This window comes from Capricornis sumatraensis, chromosome 2 (assembly GCF_032405125.1).
Source record: "Capricornis sumatraensis isolate serow.1 chromosome 2, serow.2, whole genome shotgun sequence".
Lineage (NCBI taxonomy): Eukaryota > Metazoa > Chordata > Mammalia > Artiodactyla > Bovidae > Capricornis > Capricornis sumatraensis.
The window spans coordinates 32,232,938-32,260,392 of NC_091070.1; the positions used below are offsets into that span (position 1 = coordinate 32,232,938).

At 38.9% G+C, this 27,455-nt stretch overlaps 2 protein-coding genes across 4 annotated transcripts; one reads left to right on the forward strand and one right to left on the reverse strand.

Annotated features, from left to right (window-relative positions):
* The first annotated feature begins 274 nt into the window (after positions 1-274).
* TIMM9 (translocase of inner mitochondrial membrane 9) lies at positions 275-14,438 on the forward strand. Of its 3 annotated transcripts, none has more exons than XM_068964752.1 (6): positions 275-397; positions 2,408-2,497; positions 8,659-8,719; positions 11,167-11,230; positions 11,570-11,665; positions 13,825-14,438. In XM_068964752.1, exons 4-6 carry the CDS (start codon positions 11,192-11,194, stop codon positions 13,957-13,959), a joined length of 270 nt encoding a protein of 89 aa, XP_068820853.1. In that variant the 5' UTR covers positions 275-397; positions 2,408-2,497; positions 8,659-8,719; positions 11,167-11,191; the 3' UTR covers positions 13,960-14,438. The 3 variants fall into 3 exon arrangements, with proteins under 3 accessions (XP_068820853.1, XP_068820854.1, XP_068820852.1); XM_068964753.1 differs by having other exon boundaries at positions 8,659-8,713; XM_068964751.1 differs by lacking the exon at positions 8,659-8,719.
* On the reverse strand, positions 14,398-27,173 carry TOMM20L (translocase of outer mitochondrial membrane 20 like). The gene is made up of 5 exons (XM_068964750.1): positions 27,047-27,173; positions 26,857-26,900; positions 19,148-19,229; positions 15,371-15,513; positions 14,398-14,451 (listed from the first exon to the last, which is right to left on the reverse strand). Exons 1-5 carry the CDS (start codon positions 27,171-27,173, stop codon positions 14,398-14,400), a joined length of 450 nt encoding a protein of 149 aa, XP_068820851.1.
* Between the last annotated feature and the right edge of the window lie 282 nt (positions 27,174-27,455).

Consider the following 27,455-nt stretch of genomic DNA (forward strand, 5'->3'; position numbering starts at 1 on the left):
ATTAGGGACTGTTTACAGTAATGCTCCTGGAGACCGTTAGGGACGCGGGATTAAGTAAATTAGTTTTACAAAAAGCTTCGACAGATTCGAGTTGATATTGGCGAGAAAGTCAGAATTATAGAATTTTGTCTAAGAAGAGAGTAAAAAAATAATTGTCACGGTACTTAGCAATTCGTTTATGATACCTACTCTTTCCTCTAGCGTTTCTGACATTATAACGAATCGGCGGCGAAGGGTATAAGAACCATTTGACATCGCCATTCCCACGTGTTCTCTTTCATCCAGCGACTGAGGCGCCCGCCCTGACCCAGACCCTCCGCCCCCTACCCCTCGCGAGTCGACTGGCAACGTAGCCCCCCAGCCTTTTATGGTGTCGGATGCGAGAGTCTATCCTTAAGTATGGTCTCTTTTCTCTGTCCACTGAATCCCGGGTTTCCAGGCGGGTGGCGGCCGGCAACGCTCGGGGAAAGGTGGCAGGGTTTCTGAAGGAGGCCGCCTCTTGTACTTGGGGCTGTTGGGGGCTGCGGAACCGGGCAGCGCGTACCGAGAGCGGGTTTGGGACTTCCCTCGGAACCGTGTCACTGGACGAGAGTCGGAATTCGAGGCTCTAAGCCATCTTCAGATCTGGGGAATCGGAGTCTTGTTTTGGGATAGTGAGTTAGACTGAAAGGCACCCACGCCTTGACCTTGAGCTGACAAGCAGGAGACCCTCCTTTAACTGAAAAATTCTCTCTAGAGAGAATACCAGGGCCAACACACCTTATCTGATCTGCTAATTTTCAAGGATGGATTGCTTAAACGTTTCCCTTTACGCATTACTAAAAGATGTTAAAATGTAATCTGATGTAAAAGTTAAATGAAAAATTTTATTTTTACAACTCAACTGTCTATTTTGATAGAAGAAATCCTATAATTAAAAGACAGTAAGAGCTCAGCTTTAGAGAACCTTTTAAATCTTGATGAGTTTCTGTTAACTTCAGTTGTATTTCCTTTATTAGGCTTTTAGGTAGTACCTGTTCACAATTTGTTTTATAATTTATGTGAATTAAAACATATAATGACAGTGTCAGAGTTGTAAGAGACTTTGGAGATGATTTATCACCCTTATTTTCTAAATGAAACTTAACTGTGAAAGAAAAAGTGACCTTTGCCCTCTACTCTGTAAGGTTAATCAGGCACAATTTCCTAAACCTGCTGCAAATAATGTAAAAGGACATGTCGTAAAGTCCTATTTTATATCAATATAGCAAGTTAGTGCAGATTGGTTTAGATAGCTGAGTTATCAAATAAAGGACAGCCCTGGACCAAAAAAATGGCTCACAAGACTGGTTTCTTTCATTTCTTTTTGTTGTTAACATTTTACTTATTTGGTTTCTCTTTCAGACATTTTTTTTTCTGAACCACTTAAAAGTTGCAGACATCATGACTTTTAACCCTATTTTCTTCAGTATGTATCTCCTTAAAAACATACTTTTACATAGCCGCAATATGATTATCACACCTAAGAAAATAACATATTCAGATTTCTCTGATTATCCCCAGAAGCCTTTATTTTTAACTCAAAAGTGCTTTTTTTTTTGATTCATGATCCAAAATTCACAACTCTTTAGTCTTGTATTCTAGAACAACTCTTTCTACTCCTTTTCCTTTATAACTTTAACTTTTAGAAAAGACCAGTCACCTTATACATTGTCCTACACTGTGGATGTTCCTAATTATTCTCTAATGATCAGAGTCACATCAAACATTTCTGGCAAGAATACCACATAGGTGGTAGCACACTGGTTAAGGTAGTGACTGACAAATCTCCCAGTGTTAAAGGAAAGTTTTCTTTTTGTGTAACCTGTGAAATGCTTTGATACTACAATGGGTATATCCTGTTCGCCAATAACCTATCACCCTGTAGTTTTATTATCCATTCATGAATCCTGCTTAAATCACAAGATTTCCAATTACCAGTACCAGTCATGCTGAACCCAAGATTAATTATAGTGACAGTGGCTAAGGATATCAGAAGAATCACTTATTGTAAACTAAGTTTGAACAAAATTAGAAATTTGACTGCAGACATGGTACAAATCTGCATATAATTCTGAAGACTAGAGGGTATCTCCCCATCACACCCTAGTTTTCTTTAATACTCAGAAATTTCAGAGAATTGTTGGTCCTTGTGTGTTCACCTGAACATACATATTACCTGGAAAAATAGGATATTAAGTATTTTTTAATACATAATAACACATATGCTAAAGAACTATAACCTCAGACTGAGAAAACTAATTTCGCTTATTGAAAAGGAAGAGGCTTTTCAAAAAATATGATATAGCCAGAAGAAATTCAGGTTTAATCAAACACTTGGAGCTTAAAGGGGCCTCAGCAGTCATACTGTAATCCTTTCATTTTTCAGGTAAAGAAATCAGGCCTTACTGGAGACATTCAAGCAAAGATTGGACAACTCCTTTTCCAGAACAGAAAGGAAACTCATGCATCAAGAAAGGTTTGAGCTTGATGACTAATATCTCTTTTTACTCTTAAGTTCTCTGGTTTTATATATTTTGATACAAAAATTTAGCACTGTTGTAATCATTCTTAAGACCCCTTCCCTCCCTCTCCAGGTTTAAAGCATATAACAAGAGGTATCACCTTGGTTGGATATTTGCCTCTACAATAACAAACATTTGCTTGTAGTAAAAGGTAATTAGGACCAAATAAAAGGGCAGCTATATTGCTTCTACCTCTTCTCACTATCAGGTGGTTTGTGTCGCTGTTGGACTTGATCAGTCAGCATAGCTAATAATTAAATAACTGCAAAATAGAATGCTAGAAGACTTAGGTCAGGTAAATTTGAAAATCATTTATTCACTCAATCATCTCAAATATTTTCTAGGAACAAGTTCCTTCACTTAGGTATACCATAATCTTGATACTGGAAAATATATCATTGAATGATTCTAGAGAAAAAGAGATCATAATGTTAACACAGTGGTCTTTGAGTACTAGAAACATTTTTTTTTTTTATTTTCCAAATTCTGAAGAAACAGATTTTACTACTGTTGAAGTAAGATAAACCATTTCATTTTAAGGAGGAGATATACTATTAAGGACTGTATATTAGAAGACAGTACCAAGAAAAAATAATATTTAGGGGTGTTCCTTAAATGTATCTCTTTAAAGACTTCCCAGTAACAATCATTTGTCACTATGAATTATATATGAAAGGGGAAGTGATGAGGAGTCAGCACAGTGTTACCAGCTTTTGAAACTGACACAACATTTAAAGATTTCATACTTTCTTCCTCTCTGACCTCTGCCTGAGAAAGTCACATATGTGAATTTTAAACTGAAGAAATACTAGGATAGTAATAAAAACTGATTTGGGCATTATAATTTGCAAACTTGTAAATTTAAGTTCTCACAAAACAAAGGTTTCATTTAACACCTATCCACAAAAGTCATCTTACCAGTTTTCAGGCTGCTTTTGGAGTAGTAAGACAAAAGAACTCTAGTTCTGATCATTTGCTAACATTTACCACACTGCATACTGTATCTTATTCTTGGGCGGGGAGTAGGAAGCTTGGCAACCTCAAACTTGGAGATTATTGTAGATTCACGTACAGTTGTAAGAAAAAAAAATACCTTGTGCCATTTATCCAGCCTTCCACAATGGTAACATCTTACAAAACTATAGTACAATATCACAGCCAGGTTACTGATATTGATACAGTAAAGATGCAGAACATTTCCATTTCAGAAGTCTCACATGTTGCCTTTTTATAGTAACATCTACTTCCCTCCTCCTCCAGCCCCTCCTCAACCCCTGGCAACCACTAATAATTTCCCTATAATTTTGTCATTTCAAGAATGTTATATAAATGGAGTCATACAATATATGACCTTCTGGGATTGGCCTTTTTCACTTAGCGTAATTCTCTGAGTTTCATCCAGGCTATTGGTGTATCAGTACCTCATTCCTTTTTATTGCTGAATAGTATTCTATGGTATTGATGTATCAGTTTGTTTAATCATCTACCTGTTGAAGAATATCTGGATTGCTTCCAATTTTTGACTGTTATGAATAAAGTTTCTATAAACACTCATGTGCAGGTTTTTGTGTGAATATAAGTTTTCATTTCTTTCTGAAAAATGCCCAGAAGTACAATTGCTGGGTCATATGATAGTTGTACATTAATTTAATTCAACCATTGTGATAGATGTATAATGCTATATATCATTGTGGTTTTGTTTCTCTAATGGCTAACAATGTTGAACATCTTCGTGTGCCTGTTCATCATCTGTATAATCTTTTTGGTGAAATGTCTTTTGCATATTTTCCAATTGGATTATTTGTGTTTTTACTAGAGTCTGCAGGCTTCTTTATGTCATCTGGTTATTTATTAGTTATCGGTCAGATATGTAGTTTGCTTTTCTTGTGAAGGCTAAGAATTCTTTGCCCTAAAGCCCAAAGATTTTCTCCTATCTTTATAAGTTTTCATAGTTTTATGTTCTATAATTAAGTCCCAAGTCTATTTTGAGATAATTTTTGTATAAAGTAAAAGACTTACTTTGAGGTTAAATTTTTTGCCTATAGATGTACAGTTATTCCAGCACTATTTGTTGAGTCTTCCAGGCCGTGAACACAATGTGTCTCTCCATTTAAGTCTTTGATTTCTTTCATCAGCATTTTATAGTTTTCAGCATACAAGTCTTGTAGGGGCTTTGTCAGATTTACCCTTAAATCTTTTTTGAGTGATTATAAATGGTATTCTGTTTTTCAGTGTCCATTTGTTCACTGAAAGTATATAGAAATACAATTTTTGCATGTTTATCTTGAATCCTGTGATCTTGCTAAACTATTTTGTTTTAGGAGTTTCTTTGTAGATTCTTTGGGGACTTTGGGATTTTCTGTGTTCACAGTCATGCCATCTGCAAAGAGGGACAGTTTTATTTTCTTCCTTTACAGTCTGTATGTCTTATTCCTTTTGTCGAGTTACTGCACTGGGTAGACCTTCAAGCAGTATGTTGAGAAAGAATATTAAGGGCAGACATCTGGCTTTGCTCACTATCTTAGGGCAAACTATTCAGTTTTTCACCATTAACTGTGTAGTATAGGGTGTAGGATTTTTTGTAGCTGTACATTACCAAGTTGAAGAAGTTCCCCTCTTTTCCTAATTTTCAGAGTTTTTATCATAAATGGGGACTGACTTTATCAAAAGTTTTTTTCGCATCAATTTATAAGATCATATGACTTTTATTTTTCCATCAATTAAAATGGTGAATCACATTTACATATTGGTGGATTATATCTGCTATTGTTTTGTTAAGGATTTTATTTCTGTTTCTTATGTCTATTTTATGAAGGTATTTTTCTATAGTTTTCTTGTATGTACTATCTTGTCTAGTTTTAATATTAGGATAATACTAAATTCATGAATAAGTTCTTAGATTTATGTATATAAAGTTGTTCATAGTTCTGTTCTTTTGAATCTGCCGGGTTTATATTAACCATATCCTGTTTTACTCCTGATAATGATAATTTGTGACTTCTTTGTTAGTCTTGCTGGAGGTTTGTCTGTTACAGTCTTTTCAAAGGACCATCTTTGTTTCATTGATTTTTGTTTGTTGCTTTGTTTTCATTTTCACTGATTTCGGGTCTTTATTATTTTTGTCCTTCTACATACTTTAAGTGGGTTTATTTTGCTCTTTTTTAGATTCTTGAGGTTAAAAGAAAATAAAAACATAGACTGTTGATTTGAGACAGTTCCCTTTTTAAAATTTACTTATTTGGCTGTGTTGGGTCTTACCTGCAGTGGCAGACTCAGTAGTTGTAGCGCACTGGCTTAGTTGCCTTGCCGCTTATGGGATCCTAGTTCCCCTACCAGGGATCAAAACCCACATCCCCTGCACTGGGAGGCAAAGTCTTAACCACTGGACCACCAGGGAAGTCGCATGAGACATTTCCTCTTTAATATATGCATTTAGTACTATAAGATTTTCCTCTTGGCACTGATTTAGCTGTGTCACACAAATTTTAGTATGCTGTATTTTAGTTTAATTAAATTCTTGAGAGTTCCTCTTTGATTCATAGATTATTCAGAAGTGTATTGTTTATTTTCCAATGTTTGGAAATTTTCCAGTTATCTGGTAGTGGTTTCTAGTTTGATTCCATTGTGGTCTAAGAACAGACTATGTATGATTTCAGTTCTTTTAAATTTATTGAGGTTACTTTATGGCTCAGGATATGGTTTATTTTGGTATGTGTTCCATTGGCACTTGATTAAAAAAATGTGTATTCTGTGGTATTACATTAGGGCTTCCCTGGTGGCTCAGACGGTCAAGCGTCTGTCTACAATGCAGGAGACCCGGGTTCGATCCCTGGGTCAGGAAGATCCCCTGGAGAAGGAAATGGTAATCCACTCCAGTACTATTGCCTGGATACATGAAATGTTCTGTAAATGTAGATCGTATCCTATTGGTTAATGGTGTTAAGTTTTTTAGAGCCTTGTGGATTTTGTTGAGTTATATTATCAATTGATGGGAGAGGTTGGTTTAAATCTGCAACTATACTTGCCTTTTTCTCCTTTCAGTTCTTTCCATCTTTTACCGCTGTGCTGCTGATGGCGCACATATCTAGGAGAACTGTGTCTTCTTGATAGATTGACCTTTAATGTCCTTTTCTGTCTCTGGTAAATTCCTTTGCTCTGAAGTCTACTTAATCTAGTATTAATATATCCACTGTTTCCTTTGGGTAAATGTTTGCATGATAAATCTTTTTCCATCCTTTTGTTTTCACTCTATATCAGGAGTCAGTTTCTTGTAGACAACATATATTTTGTCATTTCTCTAATCCACTCAGCCAGTCTGTCTCTTGATTACACCAGTTATATTTAATCTAATTGCTTATTAAGGCTGAAATGTGCTTTTTTGTTTTGTTTGTTCTAGTTTTTCTTGCCTTACTGTGGATTATTTGAATATGTTTTGGAATTTATTTTTATTAATCTAATGTTTTTGAGTATTATCTCCTTATGTTGTTCTCTTCTAATGGTTGTTCTAGGTATTAAATGAGATATACAAAGCTTATCATAGTCTAATGGTGTCAGCATATTACTAGTTTCAGTGAAGTGTGGAAGCCTTACTTTCCTTTACTTACCCATTTATTTTGTTCTTCAGTTGCTAAGTTGTGTCTGATCTTTTGTGCTCCTGGAGTTTCCTCAAATTCATGTCCATTGAGTTGGTGATGCTGTCTAACCATCTCATCCTCTACCTCCCCCTTCTCCTTTTGCCTTCAATCTTTCCTAGCTTCAGGGTCCAAATAAGTCAGCTCTTCACATCAGGTGGCTTAAGTATTGGAGCTTTAGCTCTGGCTTCCAGTGAATATTCAGGGTCGATTTCCCTTAGGATTGACTAGCTCGATCTCCTTGCAGTCCATGGGATTCTCAAGAGTCTTCTCCATCACTGCAGATCAAAAACATTAGTTCTTCAGTGCTCAGTTTTCTTTATAGTCCAGCCCTCACACCTGTACATGACTACTGAAAAATCAAAGCTTTGACTATACAGACCTTTGTTGGAAAAGTAGTTTTTCTGCTTTTTAATACACTGTCTAGGTTTGTCATAGCTTTCCTTACAAGGAGCAAGTGTCTTTTAATTTGGAACCACATCAGATAGTAATTTTTGCTTCAGTTGTCAAATATAATTTAGGAAACTCAAGAAGGGAAATGTACTGTACTTACTCATTCTTTCTTCCTGTGTTGTTCCTCCCTGATGTTCCAAGTCTCCTTTTATAATTTCATTTCTGCTTAGAACTTTAATTCTTTTCAGGCAGGTCTACTGGCAATGAATTCTTAGTTCACCTTTGTTTGAGAATGTCTTGATTTCACCTTCATTCCTAAAGGGTACTTTTGCCAGATTCAGGTTTCTGGGTTGACTGGTGAGAACTCTGCTGTCATCCTAATAGTGTATCCCCTATAGATAAGATGTCTCTTTTTCTCTTGCAGATTTTAAAATTTTTTGTCTTTAGTTTTTAAATGTTTGACCGTGATGTATCTTGATGCGGTTATCTTTGTATTTATGCTTTTTGGAATACAATTTAGTTCTTGAATCTATAAACTTCTTTTGCCAAATCTGGGAGGTTTTCAGCCATTATTTCTTCTAATACTTTAACAGCCCTGCTCCTCTTTCTCTTCTTCCAGGACTCTAATAAAACAAATGTTAAATCTTTTGGTACAGTCATACAGATCCCTGGTACTCTGTTCATTTTTTTTCATTCTATGCAATATTTTTTGGTTATTCAGATTGGATAATTCTGTCTTCTGTCTTCTTTCACAGATTCTTTCCTCTATTCCCCCATTCTCATTCTGCTGTTGATTCTGTCTATTGAGCTTATTTGGGGTTTTTTCCCTTTCATATTTTTCACTTTTTGTTGAGCTTTATATTTTCTTCACTTGTTTTAAACATTCTTAATTGTTCATTGAAGCAGTTTTTTTATAATAGGGGTTTTTAAATCTTTGTCAGATAATTCTGGTATCTCTCATCTCAGTGTTGGACTTTTTTTTTTTTTTTTTTTTGAGATCTTAGTTCTTAGTATGAGGTTTTTTTCTTTTTAACCTGGAGATTTTGCATCTTGTATTTTGAGACTAGATTTGTTTAAACTTTTTCTTACAGCTGGCTGCCCTGACACTGCTTCATTGGGGAGAGGAGGGCATCTCATTACTGCCAGGTGAAGGTAGAAGTGCAAGTTCCTCACTCTGTCACTTGAGGGGCGTGTGTGTTTCAGGGATCTGGGGCATGTTCCTCGTTTCTACTGGTGAGAGTGGGAGCTGTGGCTCTCTACTGGGCCGTCATCGGTCTCTCCCTGGCTGAGAGGGGCTGGAGTGCCTCACTACTGCTCCCCACATAGCCTCCACTGACACCACAGGAGGGTATGGCCTCATTACCATGGGGCAGCAGGCAGGTCCTGATCGCAGCTAGGGCTCCTTTGAAACCACCCCAGAGGGAAGGGAGAAAGGTGTTTCATCACTGACAACTGAGATAGAAGGCTCCCCATGCTGTTTCCACTGACACTTAGGGGGAGCAGTCCTTATTAATGCCCAGTAAGAATTAAAGCCCCTGTTCCCTAATAACCCTTCTCTGATGCTACTCTGGTGTGGGAGTTGGAGTGTCTTGTTACAGAGCCTGGTGAGGGGAGAAGTCTACCTGGCATACGCTGATTTGGGTAGAGATGAAGACCACAGTTTTTTCTGTGCTGGCCTGGAGTACAGCAGTTATTGTTTACAAGTTTTCTGTTTCATAGGCTTCCCCATTCCTAGCCCTTTGGTGGAGAAGATAAGCATGTAATGTCCAGGGGTTTTAGTTGTACTTAGTGAGACAAATAGCAAAAAGCACATCTACCTCATCCTCCCAGAAGCACAAATCCTAAACCTCCTTGTATGATATATTAACAGAATCCTCTGTTTCTTTGACTGGTTAGTGATATTTTATAGCAGTCATAAAGTGCACCTTACCTCAGAAGCATAGCTGATTTCATAACTAGCACAGTACTTGGTACATAAATGTTTACTGAGTGATTATCTACCCACATCTATCTAGCAAAATTGTAACCATTAAGATCTCAAACTGTAAAAACAGTTTGAAGTTGATACTAGAAAATGATATAATCATTAGGTTTGGGTTTCTATTGTGTCCCATAGTTGGAGGGTATGGAATCAGTGTTTCATGACTTAAGTGAGCAAAGAGTAACTATAATGGAAGTATCTTACCTGGAACATAACAATGATGATAGTCACAGAAATACCTAAAAAGCTGTGACCTTTAGTTAATTCCTGGTATTTTTCAGGTAATTTATGTAGTTAAAATGTATATCTCATTTACAAAGCTGTGAAATAAAATAGGAATAAAGAGCATTCTTGATAACTTTTTAGGTGTTTATGGAACACTGGGTTGCCTGAATGTTGGGTTAATCTAAAACCGCTACTGTATTGTTTGTAGCAGACACCAAAGAGTTTTTGTAGAAAAGATAGTTTATGTTACTGCTAAACCAACGATTCTGTAAAATACAGTACAGTTAGACTTTTGGAATATGACTAGGATAGTAAGTAGAAGAGAACTGGTGCTTCCCCTGGCATGTGGAAAAGATAACTTTTTAAAAATGGCAGTAATACTCATGAACATACAGGATAGGGACAAAAGAGGAGGGAAGATTAAATGCAAAAGAGGGAAAGTTTTATACATGGTTAGGAATGCTGGAATGGAATTACCATTGATTGCATTTGTTATTCAAAATGAGAATTCTTTTTCACTGTATTAGCTAAGAATGGTGTACATATCCAGTTTTATCTTTTTTGTATTGGTTACCAAGAAACTCAAAGCTAAATATAATACATATAAATTCTGTTAGTTTGCAGTATACATAGTTAGCATTTGTTTTTTCTTCCTTTACATGTTGTTTCTGTTTTAAACAGCTTTGTTTTATACAAATCTTTTATATATTTCATGTTTGATACAAATCTTTTATATATTTTATCTGTTTTAGAACTAGCCAGGATAGAATAAGTAATGTGACACGTTCCTGTGTTAGAATTAACTGAGCCTGTGTCCTCCATTTAGGATATGTGAAAATCCCAGTAATTCAGAAAGGCTCTTTGACTTCCTTATCTTCACTTCCGTGTTGCCCCCAAGTTAGATCACAGTGTCATATACTCAGAAGTTTCTGGTAGGTCTTAAGTAGATGGTATTTGTAAAAAGGATCTTTAATAGCACAGGCCTAAGCTGTATTAGCAACCAGTGGAACAGTTAACTTAAGTACTCATAGAGAGACACCAGAGATTTCTTTGCTATAAAATTCTACTATGAATGGGGCTTTAACCCAGGGCTTTGCAAAGTAACAGCAAACTGTCTTAAAATTGGAGATTTCGATATATAGGGATTTTGGGTCTTATAGCTAGCTAACATTAAAAAATTAAATTCTAAACTATGAGTTCTTATTAATGACCTGGGAAATTGGGAGGCATGGCATATAATTACATAATCAGTTAGAAATCTATAAAATTTGAACAGTAATTTCAAGTAGACGTGTTTCAATTCTATTTCATAATCTATTCTTGTTTTTATTACCTTCAATTAGCCTAAAAACATTTGTATACAGACTGACAAAACTTTTTACTTTTAAATCAGGTGACTAATAACGTACCAAAAGAATATGGCTGCACAAATACCAGAATCTGATCAGATAAAACAGGTAAGGTAATATAATTAAGGAAAAGGGATTTTGCAAAACATAAAGGCATTAGTGGATACAACGATGTCAGTCAGTGATCTCACAAAATACTTAAATTTCATTTCCACAGATGGATGTTAAATGATATGAAGCAAATTTTTCAGATAGTTTGAAAGATAATCCAGGAAAGGATAAATATTCAACTAAAAAATCTGACTATATTTTGTAGATCATATTATACCCATTGAAGGTAGTAAAAGAACCTTTCAAGTATTACAGGATATTTTGCCTAGATACATCAGTATTTAAAACATTTGTTTTAAAAACCTGTTATTAAAGAACCTTCTAATTTGTTTGTAGTTTAAGGAATTTCTTGGAACCTACAATAAACTTACAGAAACCTGCTTTTTGGACTGTGTCAAAGACTTCACAACGAGAGAAGTAAAACCTGAAGAGGTATGAAAACTGTTGCCCACTAAAAATTCTCTAAGGTCATCATAATATAAATGGGATGCCCTCAACATTTTGCTTGTTCCAAGTTATTATATGAATTTAGGCTATCTTTTTTATTATTATTATTATTGAAGGATAATTGCTTTATAGAATTTTGTTGTTTTCTGTCAACCGTCAACATGAGTCAGCCATAAGTATACATATATCCCTTCCCTTTTGAACCTCCCTCCCATCTCTCACCCCATCCCACCCCTCTAGATTGATACAGAGCCCCTGTTTGAGTTTCCTGAGCCATACAGTAAATTCCCATTGGCTGTCTATTTTACATATGGTAATGTAAGTTTCCATGTTACTCTCTCCATACATCTCACCCTCTCCTCCCCTCTCCCCATGTCCATAAGTCTATTCGCTATGTCTGTTTCTCCACTGCTGTCCTTTAAATAAATTCTTCAGTACCATTTTTCTAGATTCCATATATATGCGTTAGAATATGGTATTAATCTTTCTCTTTCTGACTCACTTCACTCTGTATAATAGGTTCTTGGTTCATTCACCTCATCAGAACTGACTTAAATGTGTTCCTTTTTATGGTTGAGTAATATTCCATCGTGTATATGTACGACAATTTCTTTATCCATTCATCTGTTGATGGTCATCTAGGTTGCTTGCATGTTCTAGCTATTGTAAATAGTGTTTCAATGAACAGTGGGATACATGTGTCTTTTTCAGTTTTGGATTCCTCACTGTATATGCCTAGGAGTGGAATTGCTGGGTCATATGCTGGTTTTATTCCTGGATTTTAAGGAATCTCCATACGGTCTTCCATAGTGGCTGTATCAATTTACATTCCCACCAACAGTGCAAAAGTGTTCCCTTTGCTCTGCACCCTCTCCAGCATTTATTCTTTGTAGACTCTTTGATGTTGGCTATTCTGACTGGTGTGATGTGATATCTTTTTGCAGTTTTGATTTGCATTTCTCTAATAATGAGCAATGTTGAGCATCTCTTCATGTGTGAGTGAATTTAGGCTATCCATTGCTCAAAGGAACTTAAACAGCCAAGGACTCTGTGGCATTGAGTTGAATGATATTAAATTTAATATCACAGCCACACTGAACTATGGGACACTTTTTAAAGAGAAGATGCCAGGGACTTGCTGAATATTGTTCCATAGCAAAGATTCTTTTTTTTTTATTGGAGGCTAATTACTTTACCCTATTGTAGTAGTGTTGGCCATACATTGACACGAATCAGCCATGGATGTACATGTATTCCCCAAAGATTCTTAATAATTAGCTTTTAGTCAAGATGCCCAGGCTAGAGAAACTTGACACAGCTCTCCTGTCTGACTCTGAGAACTCAGGTTAATTTTTGAAAAAGCAGAGCTTGAATCTGGTGGCTCATATTGCATAGATGGACTCTGAAATCTTAACCAGTTCCAAATCTTAACTTTTAATAATCTCTTCAAGACATTTATGTATTTGCTAAAAGTGACATAAACTTCCTCCAGTGGAAGATGCTGATAAATTTTCATGCCAAGAACTTAACATATTAATAGAACCAACAATCCAATAAGCATTTGTTAAATAAATGACAAAGTTTGAGAGATGCTAAGTAAAATAGTCTTATTAAAAAGTAAAAAGTTGAAAATTAAGAATGGGGAATTCCCTGGGAGTCCAGTGGTTAGGGCTCTGCTTTCACTGCTGACAGCCTGGGTTCAATCCCGGTCAGGGAACGAAGATCCCACAAGCCGCACCACATGGCCAAAATTATAATAATAATAGCAACATTGACAATGGACTTTCTCATTAAAAAAGAACAAACCTGCTACTGGACCTTCATTTTGACAATCAGAATAACAGATGGGAATGTGGAATTTCACTTACTACTGAAACGTACCTACAGAAAATCTAGTCCAGAAGGCAGGGACTTACCATTGTTTTTAGTACCTACAAACTGGTAAGCATTCAGTATGTACTAATTTTTATAAATATATGAAGGTATTAACAGTTGAAAGCTATGATCACTTGTGACTTATTGATACCATTTAATTCTCAAACATATTCAAAGAAAGAAAATTACCCACTGGTTATGCTTTTAGAATATGTACAATATTTTTAATTAATATTTTTGTGTTGCCTCTTGGGTCTTTTTATTTCTAGACTACCTGTTCAGAACATTGCTTACAGAAGTATTTAAAAATGACTCAACGAATATCTATGAGATTTCAGGAATATCATATTCAGCAGAATGAAGCCCTGGCTGCCAAAGCAGGACTCCTTGGCCAGCCACGATAGAGAAGTCCTAACAGAGGGACTTTTGATGAAAGATTGCCAACAGCTATTGCACTGGAAATCAGGATTCAGCTGATAGAATCCTCTGAAAGCAGTAGACACCATGTTAAACCACCTGTCATGACTGGCAAATGGAGACAACTGGAGAAACAAAATTGTTATATACAGGAGTAATCAAAATAGAAGGTCTTATTGTTCAGTGAAAATAATAAGATGCAACACTTGTTGAGGCCTTAAGATTCAGCAGCTTGGTCAGTTGATTAGAAAAATAAACCATTGTTTCTTCAATTGTGACTGTTAATTTTAAAGCAAACTATCATGTGTGAGATAGAAAAAATTTTATTACTATAAGTAAAATAAATGGAAATATCACTGAGCAGCTCTTTATACTATATAATTCCATAGCATTCTGACTGAACTGTGGATACGTTGAAGTGTTTTTCAATCACGATCATCCTCCAAGTATTCCTGTTCATTCATGTCTGCCTCAAATTGCTGGTAAATACATAAAATAGTTACTTGCTAATCATTTTAATGCATGATCCTTTTCTTTTCTCCCTTCTTGTGCCACCGTGAGCACTACACATTCTTATCCTAGCTACATTTTCATATATCTTCAGGAAACATTCCATCTGACACTAGCTTGGTAATATTTAAGAGCTGATTATTGTGCTTTAGTGGAGACTGTTGCTTTGCATTTTGTTTAACAGCTGAGAATCCCATGAACGATTCCAAGTTAGACCAGTAGTATACAGTATATTCTCAGCTACTGCATGTGATCAATTGTAATAAAAAGTAAACCAAAGTTAAAGTAGCACCCTAGAGCTAAACAATTTCATGCATTTGCAGGAAATTCTAATCGATGTATAAGTACATGCAGCAGTTTGTTATCAAATGAAATTCATTCATAAGCCAATTTTTTAATAGGTATCAGTCCACTTATGAATATAAACTAGTAATTAAGAGAATACTAACTAGCCTATATGTTTAAATTTACCAAAGTGATTTGTCATATTGGAAAGTAGAAGTAGTATTCTGCTTCAGCAATTTACAGTTTTCTATATTTGTTCTATAGGCCATTAGGTCATTTATCTAACAATACCACTTATAGGCCTCTGTTGACACTGCAGTCAGTCAAGCAGTGATGTCTTTGAAAGTACAAAGATAAACAATGTTAACTTTAAAGTTGAAATGTTAAAACATGTATAATACTCAACAAAATATATAATCCATCATAGTCAAAGGAACATGAAAGAAGAAACTTGTTTCATCTTAAGAAAAGCAAACAAAAATTCAGAGATGTTACTCAATTAAAACTTGGGGTCATTCACACACATACTTTGCTATTTTTATCTAATCAAGCCCAACATGGTTATTTACAGTGTTCAGTTAACAAAGATAAATATGTGCTTACCTGGCAAATAAGGGGAATTTTGTGCAATAGCATCTCAAATACCTTGGGAGGAAGTGTGTGTTTGAAAACTTTCAGAAGTTCCTGTGGTTGCCCACACACCAAAAGGGCATTGCTGAGATGTTCAACCCCCATTCGATCCTCTCCTGAATAGATTGATAAGTTTAGAGCAGGATTTTAAAGTTCCTCAAACATATATTCTACAAATTATCAAGAAAGCACCAAGCATTAAAACTACAAAAGCGTATCAAACTAAAGACTATGCTAAGTCACTTCAGTCATGTCCGACTCTGTGCAGCCCCACAGATGGCAGCCCACCAGGCTCCCCCGTTCCTGGGATTCTCCAGGAAAGAACACTGGAGTGGGTTGCCATTTCCTTCAATGCATAACAGTGAAAAGTGAAAGTGAAGTCGCTCAGTCACGTCCAACCCTCTTCCACCCCATGGACTGCAGTCTTCTAGGCCACTCCGTCCATGGGATTTTCTAGGCAAGAGTACTGGTGTGGGGTGCCATTGCCTTCTCTGAAAGACTATGAACAAGTCTCAAAAAGAATAACTAGTATAAATGGAAATGTTGAGCTGCCTGTTAGATTCACTGTGATCAGGCTACAGTGTGAATAACTTTCTGACCCAAATTACCATTTAAAAATGCACTCTTGAATTGGAAATGTTCATGTTCTGCAATTCGGGTATGCAAGAGGGAATATTGAGTTTATTTTTAAAAGGCTGGTGTCTGTCATTAGTGATGAGTTATCTTTACCTATGTGGTTGATGAAATATTACGGATGAGACATCTTGATATCCTAGCTAAATGAGACTTTTACAAAATAGACTGTATTATTAAAGAGCTGAAGCACAATTTAGTGTAACCATGAATTATGTGTCTAGGGGAAGACAGATGAGTTTTAGGATGACTGGCTATAAAATAAAAATGAAAATTTGTGACGAGTGGAAATTAATGATAGGACTTTAAGTTAAAACATGTAATGACTTAATCTCACTATCTCCTTTTAGGAAAATCAGGCAAAGATCAATTTAAGGTTTCAAAGCTAATTAATGCCAGAATTAGTAATAGCACCTAATTTTCTAAACCTTGAGACTACAGTGTGCTGCCTCTCCTTCACATATTTTCTAATAACAGAAGTTGAAATTTTGACATATTTAATACAACTGAGTAGGAAACAAACACTTTGTATCAAACCCTTTAATGAAAGAAAAAGGGATAATAGTGACTGCTCTAAAGCTGATGGAGCTAACATAACCCCAAAACTAATCAGTTTGGTTGATTACATCAACCAACGATTAAATCCAATCAAATTAGCTAGTCAGAAATTTCTATGAAAAGTTTTGGCTCTGTGGTCCCTCTGGTTACCTAGACATAAAAAGAACTGAGACGGCTACAGAACTACCTGACAGCAAAGTAGTGAAGCCTGGGTTGGCAGTGGTGGCAGAAGTGACTGGAGAAAACATTACAGAAAATTGGCTGAAAAACTATTGCATTGGAACAGTGTTTCTCAACCAGCATGTGGTAATAACCTAGGGGAGTTTAAAGAATAATAACTTGTATATTACATCTGGAGAAAACCATAATTTGAAAAGATACATGCACCCCATTGTTCACTACAGCATTATTTACCAAGACATGGAGGCAACCTAAATGTCCATCAACAGGTGAATGTTAAATAAGATGTGGTACATATAAACAATGGAATACTACTCAGCCATGAAAAGAACAAAATAATGTTATTTGCAGTGACACGGATGGACCCAGAGATTGTCATACTAAGTGAAGTAAGTCAGAAAGATAAATACACTCTCATATCACTAATGTGGAATCTAAAAAAATGACACAAAGGAACTTATTTACAAAACAAATAGACTCAAACAGAAAACAAAGTTATGGTAACCAATGGGGAGAGACAAATTAGAAATCTGAGATTAATTTATACACACTGCTAAATACAAAATAGGTAACCAACAAGGGAACTATAGGGAACTATACTCAAGATCCTATAAGAGAAAAAATCTGAAGAAGAATATGTGTATAACTGAACCACTGTGCTGTACACTTGAAAGTAACACAACATTGTAAACCAATGACACTTCAATAAAAAAATTCTGATACCTGGGTCCTACCCCAGAGATTCTTATGTAATTGGTTTTGGGTTTGGTGGGGATTTAAAGAATAAGCAACCAATGAGAATTTTAGAAATAAAATAGAAGTATATAACCCTAAAAGTGCTAATTATTTTAGGGGCTCACAGAAATAATGTTATCATCCCGGAGAGAAAAATCTAAAAACTCAAGTTTTCAATTTTTATCATCTCAATATTTGTAATATTCACCTCTATATCTATGATAGCTCTTAAAGATTAAATGAAAATAAAATATAATAAAATTATTTTTCTTTTGATTTATAATTCATCATTTTCCTATCCATATTTATAGTGTCCTAACTCAAAAAATGTTAAAGGTGAAAGGTTCTTTGTATTTTAATTGCCTCTATATCAAAGGAGTATCTAGGGCTTCATCCAGACTTGTGTGGCCCCTAGTTTATGTAATCTGGGGCCCCTTTTAAGAAAAAGAATATGAAATTAAGAATACAAGATTGGCAGGAACCTTCCCAGAACCTTCAAAGAGGCCCTTGGAAATGAAAGTCCTGAAAGCTTATGTTTCATCATCTTGTGTAAAATAACTATTTACGTCATTTAAGTCAGCTCTAACTATTCATTTTGTCACTAACATTTAACAGACTTTTTAGTCCATTTATAATAATACCTTAATGAAAATAGTTGTACTGAATAAAAGTACTGAAATTTCAAATTATAATGATTAATATGCAATGCCTTTGAATGGCTTTTTCATTTCTTAAAACATTTAAGCCATTGGATTAAAAAATATTCTTGGATATTGCTGAGTTTTCCAGGATTTTGACTTACTTTTTGCTTTTATAAATCCTGAAGGATGTTACCCCTCTAAATGCAGAGTGAAAAAAAGTCTCCAAAAATGACAAAAAAGAGAAGCAGAAATAGCTGTAGGCACTGTGATATACATGGGAATTTGCAACACGTGAAAAAAAGAGAAATGGGTATGGTGCTCATTCATCCAACAATATCATTTATGCTTTACATAAGAAGCTTCAAAACAATTTTTCTTTCTAGCATTAAACACCACAATAAAGATATTACTATATACAATGTTTATAAAATACTTATATTATCTACCATCATTTTACCTGACAACATTGTGAAGTTTCTCAAATCTATCTTGGTGTATGTGAGGATAAGTCATAATTCAAAATACAATTCGTGGTCATTAAGTGCAAGGTACCCCCACAGGTATCATTACACTGAATGATCACTCATAATAATTTTATCATCAAAGTAAGTATTTTATTAAGAATATGCTTAGGCAGGAAAAATTTTATAAAGAAGTTAATTTTTTTTTTTTTACATTTTCATTCATACAACATTTAGTCATTTGGAAAACTCATTTACTTAGAATTTTATCTGACAGTAAATAAGGTGTTCTTGTATTTGGCTGTGCTTCTCTCTCTGCCCACTTCCAAGACCGCAACATGAACTTGAATACAGACTCTTAACAGAGTGAAGCTGGACAGCAATGAAGTGAAAATGCTGGGACAGTTTCTCTTTAACTGAAGCAAGCTGGTTAACACATCTAGCTAGTTAAGTTTTTTGACATAAAAATACCAATCTATAAATATTTCTCAAACATCAGTTATCATAAATAACTGCTTACAAAAGTATGTTTACATTCTTACCTCTGGATAAGCAAAGTTCTCCCATTCGTACCTCTTGCAGAAAAAATTCTTGTAATTTTTCATTTTTTGCTGGATCCCACAACTAAAAGAGTCACAGAATATTTAACAATAAGTAACAACTGTAAGGTATATGGTTACTAGGCAAAACTGAGGGCTTCTCTCGTGGCTCAGCAGTGAAGAATCCAGCTGCCAATGCCTGCCTGATGCAGAAGACTTGGGTTCGACCCCTGGGTTCAGAAGATCGCCTGGAGAAGGAAATGGCAACCCACTCCAGTATTCTTGCCTGGGAAATCCCATGAACAGAGGAGCCTAGCAGGCTAACTTTTATTTTAAAAGCACATCTTGAATCTACTCTCTAAATGCAGAGTATGACAAATGCAGTTGCTCCTTATATTTAAAACAATTTCTTAAAATGGAGTTATAATTTCAGGCAACTAAAAAGAAAAGCAGAAAAACATGGCAGATGGTGGCTGTGACTTGTCACCAGGCACATTTGATGGCCTTCCTAGATGGCACCTTGTGAAACCAGCACACCCACTGTCTGCCAGGCTGCAGCCCGGCCAGCTTTATTCTTCAGTTACCTTAATCCTTTGACACCCTGATCACCATTTTACATCAGCTTTTGTACTTTTCCATATATTTTCATGAGTTATATTGTCATTTAGATCTAACAACTCTGAGAAATAAAGTCAGTCAACTAGGGTAATTTCTTAATTTAGCTCTGGTTATAATTGTAAAAAAAAGTTGAACCTCACCCTCCTAAAAGAAAAAAAAAGAAAAACATGGCATATTCAAGTTTGGTTAAGATGCTTGTAACAACTTCACATTTTACCCAGCTTGCTAAGTACACATAGGAGAAATCCACTGTAACCAACTGTAACAAAGGTAGCTTTCTTAGTATGTTGCAAACCTATTTTCTTGCTTAGAGTATTAACACTGCTTGTTGATTTAGCAAAGGGCATCGTGGGGGTTGACAGGGCAGTTGGTGATATTCAGAAGGATGCTATGGTTTGCTACAGCCTGTTTCAAGAAAGTGACCAGGTTCACAGGATAGGATCATCACTGGTACTAAGCTAAGAGCTGTCTTTAAAGCTAACGTGGGCAAACCATGCTCAAAGTATCCACTCCACAGTCACTTCACCTTCAGTCTTTTATATCTGGTGGGTTTTTGTGTTTGTTTTCCCGAAGAATTATCTTTTCTAAGTAGGATGAACCAGCAGATTGTAAGCTTTTCTCAGCAGACATGCTGACGATCAGTAACAATCACAAGTTTCATTCAAGAGATGTTTAGTGAACCGGACACTGTAGGGAGAGCTGGTGAGGGAAGTAGATCTAGACTCCTGTGCCCGTCCCCACGGAGCCCAGAGTCTAACCAAGAGGAAAAATAAGCATGCCTGAGATCAGTAACACATCAACAACAAAGTCCAGTGTCTTCTGAGGCTCAAAATATTAACACATTCCATTTGGTTGGGAGACCAGGGAAAGTTCCTCAGAAAAGATGGCATTTGAAATGTGGAGAAGCTCAGTGAAAGTCTGATGAAGAAAGAATACACATGGACTTCCCTGGTGGTCCAGTGATTAAGAATCCGCCTGTCAATGCAAGGGACACAGGTTCAATCCCTGGTCCAAGAAGATTCCACATCCTGCGGGGCAACTAGGCCCGTGCGCCACAACTACCGAAGCCTGCATGCCTGGAGCCTATGCTCTGCAGTGAGAGAAGCCACCACAACACGAAAGCCCTCACACTGAAACAAAGAGTAGCTCTCTGCTCCCGGCAACCAGAGAAAGCCCACATGCAGTAACAAAGACCCAGTGCAGCCAAACAAATTAAATAACTTTTTTAAAGAAGAAATCCTGAGTGGTCTAATTAAAAAAAAAAAAAGTACAACTGACATAAAATTGCAGGGAAAATATCAAGTGATCTTACGTAGCTGGATTATAATACGGTGAATGAAGCAACAATGATAAATACCAGTTGCTGAAGCCCAGCTATGGACTGAAAGCTTTCCATATATTATGTCTAATTCCTAGGAAAAGAAGGCTATCTATATAGAAGGCACCCATGATGCCAGGTCCACGGTGAGAAGCTAAGTGGATTCATCTTTCATCTGCAGAGTAGGGAGCTGCGTTACAGAGCTGCAGATTAGAAGGAATTTATTCTGACAGCATAAGAGGTAGTAAGACAAGTTAGGAAATTATTATAATATTCTGGGTAAAAGGTAATCAAAGCCTGAAGTAGTGAAGGAGCAATGGAAACAGAAAGGGAAAAGAGTATGAGATGGTTGTGCGTGGTTTAGTGGCTGAGTCGTGTCCAACTCTTTTGACCGCATGGACTGTAGCCTGACAGGCTCCTCTGTCCATGGGATTTCCCAGACAAGAATACTGGAGTGGGTTGCCATTTCTTTCTCCAGGGCATCTTCCCAAACAAGGGATGGAACTCCCATCTCCTACACAGCAGGCAGAGTCTTTACTGCTAAGCCACCGGGGAAGCCCAGAGTATGAGACACAAAACAGAAAAATAAGAATTGGGGATTGACTGTGGAAGATGAGGTTGATATTTGAGCGGGGTCACAACAGAGAGCAATATCAGCATCACAGGGAAACAGGAGAAGGAACACTGGCAAGGGATGAGATGATGAATTTACTTTTGAACACACAAAGCAGAGGTGCCAACAGAACATCGAAGACTACAGAGTCTGGCAGGCAGGCAAAATCTGGGGCCCCGGGTCTAGAGATCTGAGTTCACTTAGTGAAAAGAGAAGGAGCTTCCAGGGGCACGAGGGATTATGCAGAATCTGAGATCAGTGTTTCACAAAGGATGGGCTTAAGGAGCTATTAAAACTGCAGTTTTCTTGGGCTCCACCTAGACCTACCAAATCAATTTCTCTGAGTAGAACTCAGGAATCTGGATTTTTAATGAGCTCCTCAGATGACTCTTAAATTTTGAAGTCTGAGAATTACTGCCGGCATAACCACTGGGCTCCCTCTGACCTCCTAAATCACAATGGCTGGTGCTTGGGTCAAATAATCTGTTTTAACAAATGCCCCAGGTAAATCTAATGCAGATGAATCACAGACCATGCTGTGGGAAACAAAAAGGGCTGGGCTGAAGAAGAACAGAGATCCTGTAAGTAGGAAGAGATATCTCTCTGTGCCTTAGTTTATTCATCTATAAAACTAGAAGAACAGAGTTGTTATGAGAATTATATAAAAGAACATTTGAAAAATCCTGCTTCTGCCTCTTCCTTATTTGACATAAACAGATCTTTATCATTTCCCTCCTGGACTGCCACTGATTTTCCTGTCTTTGACTTCCCTCCTCCACCCCATACTTCAAAAAGAAATAATTGCATCCATTTCCTGAAATAAAGTCACCATCACTGGTTATCCACCACAACAGAAAAATTTCAAAACTTTTAAATTTGGCATCAAAGACTTCCACAATAAGACACCAAACTACCACTCAGCTATCTCTTTGGCCACACACTTTAAATATTGCAATTTCAAGGTCTGTGCCTCTGCACAAGCTGTTTCTCTCTGCCTACAATAATCATGGCATCCGGTCCCATCACTTCATGGCAAATAGATGGGAAACAATGGCAGACTTTATTTGGGGGGACTCCAAAATCACTGCAGATGGTGACTTCAGCCATGAAATTAAAAGATGCTTATTACTTAGAAGAAAAGTTATGACCAACCTAGACAGCATATTAAAAAACAGAGACATTACTTGGCCAACAAAGGTCCATCTAGTTAGTCAAGGCTATGGTTTTTCCAGTAGTCATGTATGGACATGAGAGTTGGACTATAAAGAAAGCTGATGCTGAAGAACTGATGCCTTTGAACTGTGTTGTTGGAGAAGACTCTTGAGAGTCCCTTAGACTGCAAGGAGATCTAACCAGTCAATCCTAAAGGAGATTAGTCCTGAGTGTTCATTGGAAGGACTGATGTTGAAGCTGAAACTCCAATACTTTGGCCATCTGATGCAAAGAGCTGACTCATTTGCAAAGACCCTGATGCTGAGGAAAATTGAAGGCGGGAGGAAAAGGGGACAACAGAGGATGAGATGGTTGGATGACATCACTGACTTGATGGACATGAGTTTAAGTAAACTCCGGGAGTTGGTGATGGACAGGAAGGCCTGGCGTGCTGCAGTCCATGGGGTTGCAAAGAGTCGGACACGACTGAGCGACTGAACAATAAACGATATTCAACAAATATTTGTTGGGTGCCTACAATATACTGGACACTGTTCTAAGCACTGGGGAGACAATGGAGAGTAAAAACACAGACAAGGTCTGCCCTGGTGGAGTTGATTCTAGTAAACAGAAAGCATTAATCAAATAATCATACCAACAAACACTAACTTCAGCTATTTATAAGGACAGAGAAAGGAGAGGGCCATGGAATTGACCCAGGCTCTGCCCAGGGAAACCATCTCCTCTCTCATGCCCAGCCTTGAATACTCCCTCTTCTACTTTCTTTGTCAACTGTACCTTTTTTCTCTATGAGACTCCATTTTGAATCCCCAGAAATCTGTGTCTCCTGTTCTCCACTACCCTTTCATCAGCGAGCATGAACTACCTATTCTTTCTGGAAAGTTTACCTCACATCTCTCATCACCAATTTGCCACTGACACCACTACAATTCAGGACTTTGATTACCTCTTACCTCAACTGCTGCAATAACTTTCCTTTTCTTCAATCCATCTAGCACACTCCTGCCTGATCTAACGTAAAAAGGTTTGTTTTTTTTTTCTCCCCTTATTTTAAAAACAATTCCTGCTCAGAAATCTTCAGTAATTTCCCCCATTGAATCTGAATTTTTTAACTTCAGGTCTTCAAAGCCTTCCCAGATGCAGGGCCCTTAATTAGCCCAACCTCACCTCCCACCATCCCCAACTGTGACTCCTTTCTTTGTCAAACATTTACTGAATAGAGGGATCTGCCACCCCCAAAGTCTTCCGTGAAGAACTGCATGTTCCAAAAACAGCCACAGCAATATTCCCAGTTCTGGTTGCACTTCCAAAACTTGGCCTCCTCTAACAAGAGCTGGAGTCCATTTCCTCTCCCTTCAAAACTGAGTGGGTCTCAATGAGGCAGAACTGGCAGCACCTGGCAGGCTCCATGTTTTCTCTCAAATATATGTATAAAGAAATACATATATACAACCGACTCTTGAACAACATGGGTTTTAACTGCCAGGTCCACTTATATGTGGGTTTTTTTTTTCAATAAACAGTGCTACTGTGCTACAGAATCCGCTGTTGGTTGAATCCTCAGATTTGGAACCACCAATACAGAGGGCCAACTATAAAGTTGTATTCAGATTTTTGACAGAGAGAAGGGTTGCTGCCCCAACTGCTTGCTGTTCAAGGGTCAATTGTGTATATCAACACACACACACACACACACAAATATATTACAAACTTGCTTACCCAGTACGACCCTTCCACCATACTGTGAGGAAGACCATGCCACAAGGAGAGGACCTGTGTAGCTGTTCTGTGCAACAGTCCCAGCTAAGTGGCCAGCCAGCATAGCTGCCCGATATGTGAGGGAGTAAGCCTTCAGATGACTCAGCAGGTAGCCTTGGGGCTGCTAAGTCTGCTAAGTCGCTTCAGTTGTGTCCGACTCTGTGCGACCCCATCCCTGGGATTCTCCAGGCAAGAACACTGGAGTGGGTTGCCATTTCCTTCTCCAATGCATGAAGGTGAAAAGAGAAAGTGAAGTTGCTCAGTTGTGTCCAACTCTTTGAGACCCCACGGACTGTAGCCTACCAGGTTCCTCCATCCATGGGATTTTCCAGGCAAGAGTACTGGAGTGGGTTGCCATTTCCTTCTCCAGGGGATCTTCCTGACCCAGGGATCGAACCCAGGCCTCCCTCATTGTAGCCAGACACTTTACCGTCTGAGCCACTGGGGAAGTCCATGGAACAAAAATGTGATATCCCCACCCTGCCCGACTCATACTGAAGATTCAGGAGTAAAATAAGATAAAGTTTTAAGCTCTAAGGTGAAAGTAGCAATAAGTAAGAACACCTCCATGATAACCTTGCCCTGAAAGTGATCCTATGCTTGCCTGGAAAATCCCATGGATGGAGGAACCTGGTAGGCTACAGTCCGTGGGGTCGCAAAGAGTCGGACACGACTGAGTGACTTCACTTTCACTTTTCACTTTCATGCACTGGAGAAGGAAATGGCAACCCACTCCAGTGTTCTTGCTTGGAGAATCCCAGGGATGGGGTAGCCTGGTGGGCTGCCGTCTGTGGGGTCACACAGAGTCGGACACGACTGAAGCGACTTAGCAGCCTCCTCTGTGCTCCTGATGTTGTTGTTTAGTCGCTAAGTCACGTCGGACTCTTGCAACAGTAGCCTGCCAGGCTCCTCTGTCCGTGGAGTTCTCCAGGCAAGAATACTGGCGTGGGTTGCTATTTCCTTCTCCAGAGGATCTTCCCCACCCAGGGACTGAACCGGGGTCTCCTGCAATAGCAGGTGGATTCTTTACTACTGAGTCACCAGGGAATGGGAGAAGGAAATGGCAACCCACTTCAGTATTCCTGCCTGGAGAATCCCGTGGACAGAGGAGCCTGAAGGGCTGTTGTCCATGGGGTCGCAGAGTCAGATACGACTGAAGCAACTTAGCATGCACGCATGCATTGGAGAAGGAAATGGCAACCACTCCAATATTCTTGCCTGGAGAATCCCAAGGATGGGAGAGCCTGGTGGGCTGCTGTCTATGGGGTCGCACAGAGTTGGACATGACTGAAGTGACTTGGCAGCAGCAGCAGCAGTAGCACTAGGGAATCCCCTGTGCTCCTGTTACATGGGGCATGTTCTTTCGCCATTGCTAGCCTCTGCCACACTTAGAACAATGCCTCACATGGGCAGCGACTCAAATGCGAGGCGCTCAAATGAGCATCAACCGAATGAAAATTTCACAGAACAGCCCAAGAACTCTCCGTTTGAGAAATGAAGTGAGTTGGTTAAGTTGGACCAATCACCAAGATAATTGTGATTATCCTTCAAAGGGAAGGGAAAGTCGCTCAGTCGTGTCCGATTCTTCGCGACCCCATGGACTGAGAAGCCTGGTAGGCAAGAGTATTGGAGTGGGTTGCCATTTCCTTCTCCAGGGGATCTTCCCGACCCAGGGATCGAACCCGGGTCTCCCGCATTGTAGGCAGACGCTTTACCCACTGAACCACCAGGGAAGCCCAAAACGACTTCGAAACGACTGATCAAATTCCATTTTGGAGAAAAAGAGGATACATCCTGTTTCTGAGCTAGAAGAAAGGCCTCGTAGAACAGGAGTGGGCGGTTCAGCACCGTACCGGGCCGGGCAGACCTGGTCTCTTTAAGTGTCTGGTGTGGCTCAGGACGGAGCGACTGCGCACGCACGTGGCTCAGGAAGGGCAAAGGCTCCTCTTTCTTCTTTTTTATAAACTAAACGAAGTGCCTTTTCCTACCACGTTATTACTGCCTTTTCACGACCCCAGATTGTTCTTGCTTCCTTCCTTCCTCCCGCTGTCGGACAATAAAAGCTAAATATTGCCCGAGCGGAAGCGGGGTGCGGGCAGGCATCGAGGCAATGGGAAATGGCTGCTCAGGAAACCGCCAGGGACCCTGAGGCCGGGACCCTGAGGCCGAGCCGCTACCTGCACCGGCGGGAAGTTACTGTAACGCCACCTCAGCGTCGCTAAAGCACTTCACCTGGGCGCCCCGTCCCTCAGCCTTTCGCTGCTGGGCTCTTCTTTCTGCAAACACAACGTGGCACGTGCTGGTCGTGAGCCCTGCAGATGCCTGCATGCGCCCCGCGGGCTCCTGTCGCCCCGGGGGCCCGCTCAGCCCCACCGCCGCCCGCCCAGCCCGGCCCGTCGCGCCTCCGCCGCCTCTCACTCACTCTCCCGCAGGCGGCGCTTGAACGCGGGGTCGCCACGCCGACTCCGGTCGAAGTAGATGCAGTAGCCAAGGAAGGCGATGGCGCCACAGGCCGCCAGGAGGCCGAGGACCGTGCGGACGCAGGGCATCCGGCCGCGGGCGTCCCACGAACCGAGCGTTGGGCGCGGGCCAGCGAGCGCGGGGAGCCGGCCAGCCGGCAGGGAGCGTCGGCGCGGCGCCCATGCCGGCCTCGGGGCTTCCTGTGCGCTGGGCCGCGGGCGTGCGAAGCAGCGCGTCGACGAAGGACATCGCGGGTCTGAGAGGACGCTTGGGGGATTCTCACAGCACGGAGCGGTGGAGCTCTGTTCCAGTCCAGGTCGGTCGCACTCCAAATTCTGAACCCTTTACCCAGACGCGCCCCACTATCTCAG

Excerpts from the sequence above, each read along its gene's own strand:
- TOMM20L (XM_068964750.1), bottom strand. The coding sequence starts at position 27,173 with ATGCCCTGCGTCCGCACGGTCCTCGGCCTCCTGGCGGCCTGTGGCGCC. Across the intron at positions 19,230-26,856 it reads CTGAGGGACGGGGCGCCCAG|TTGTGGGATCCAGCAAAAAA; the intron begins GTGAAGTGCTTT and ends TGACTCTTTTAG. Across the intron at positions 14,452-15,370 it reads AAATTCCCCTTATTTGCCAG|CAATTTGAGGCAGACATGAA; the intron begins GTAAGCACATAT and ends TGTATTTACCAG.
- TIMM9 (XM_068964752.1), top strand. The coding sequence starts at position 11,192 with ATGGCTGCACAAATACCAGAATCTGATCAGATAAAACAG. Across the intron at positions 11,231-11,569 it reads AATCTGATCAGATAAAACAG|TTTAAGGAATTTCTTGGAAC; the intron begins GTAAGGTAATAT and ends ATTTGTTTGTAG. Across the intron at positions 11,666-13,824 it reads GAGAAGTAAAACCTGAAGAG|ACTACCTGTTCAGAACATTG; the intron begins GTATGAAAACTG and ends TTTTATTTCTAG.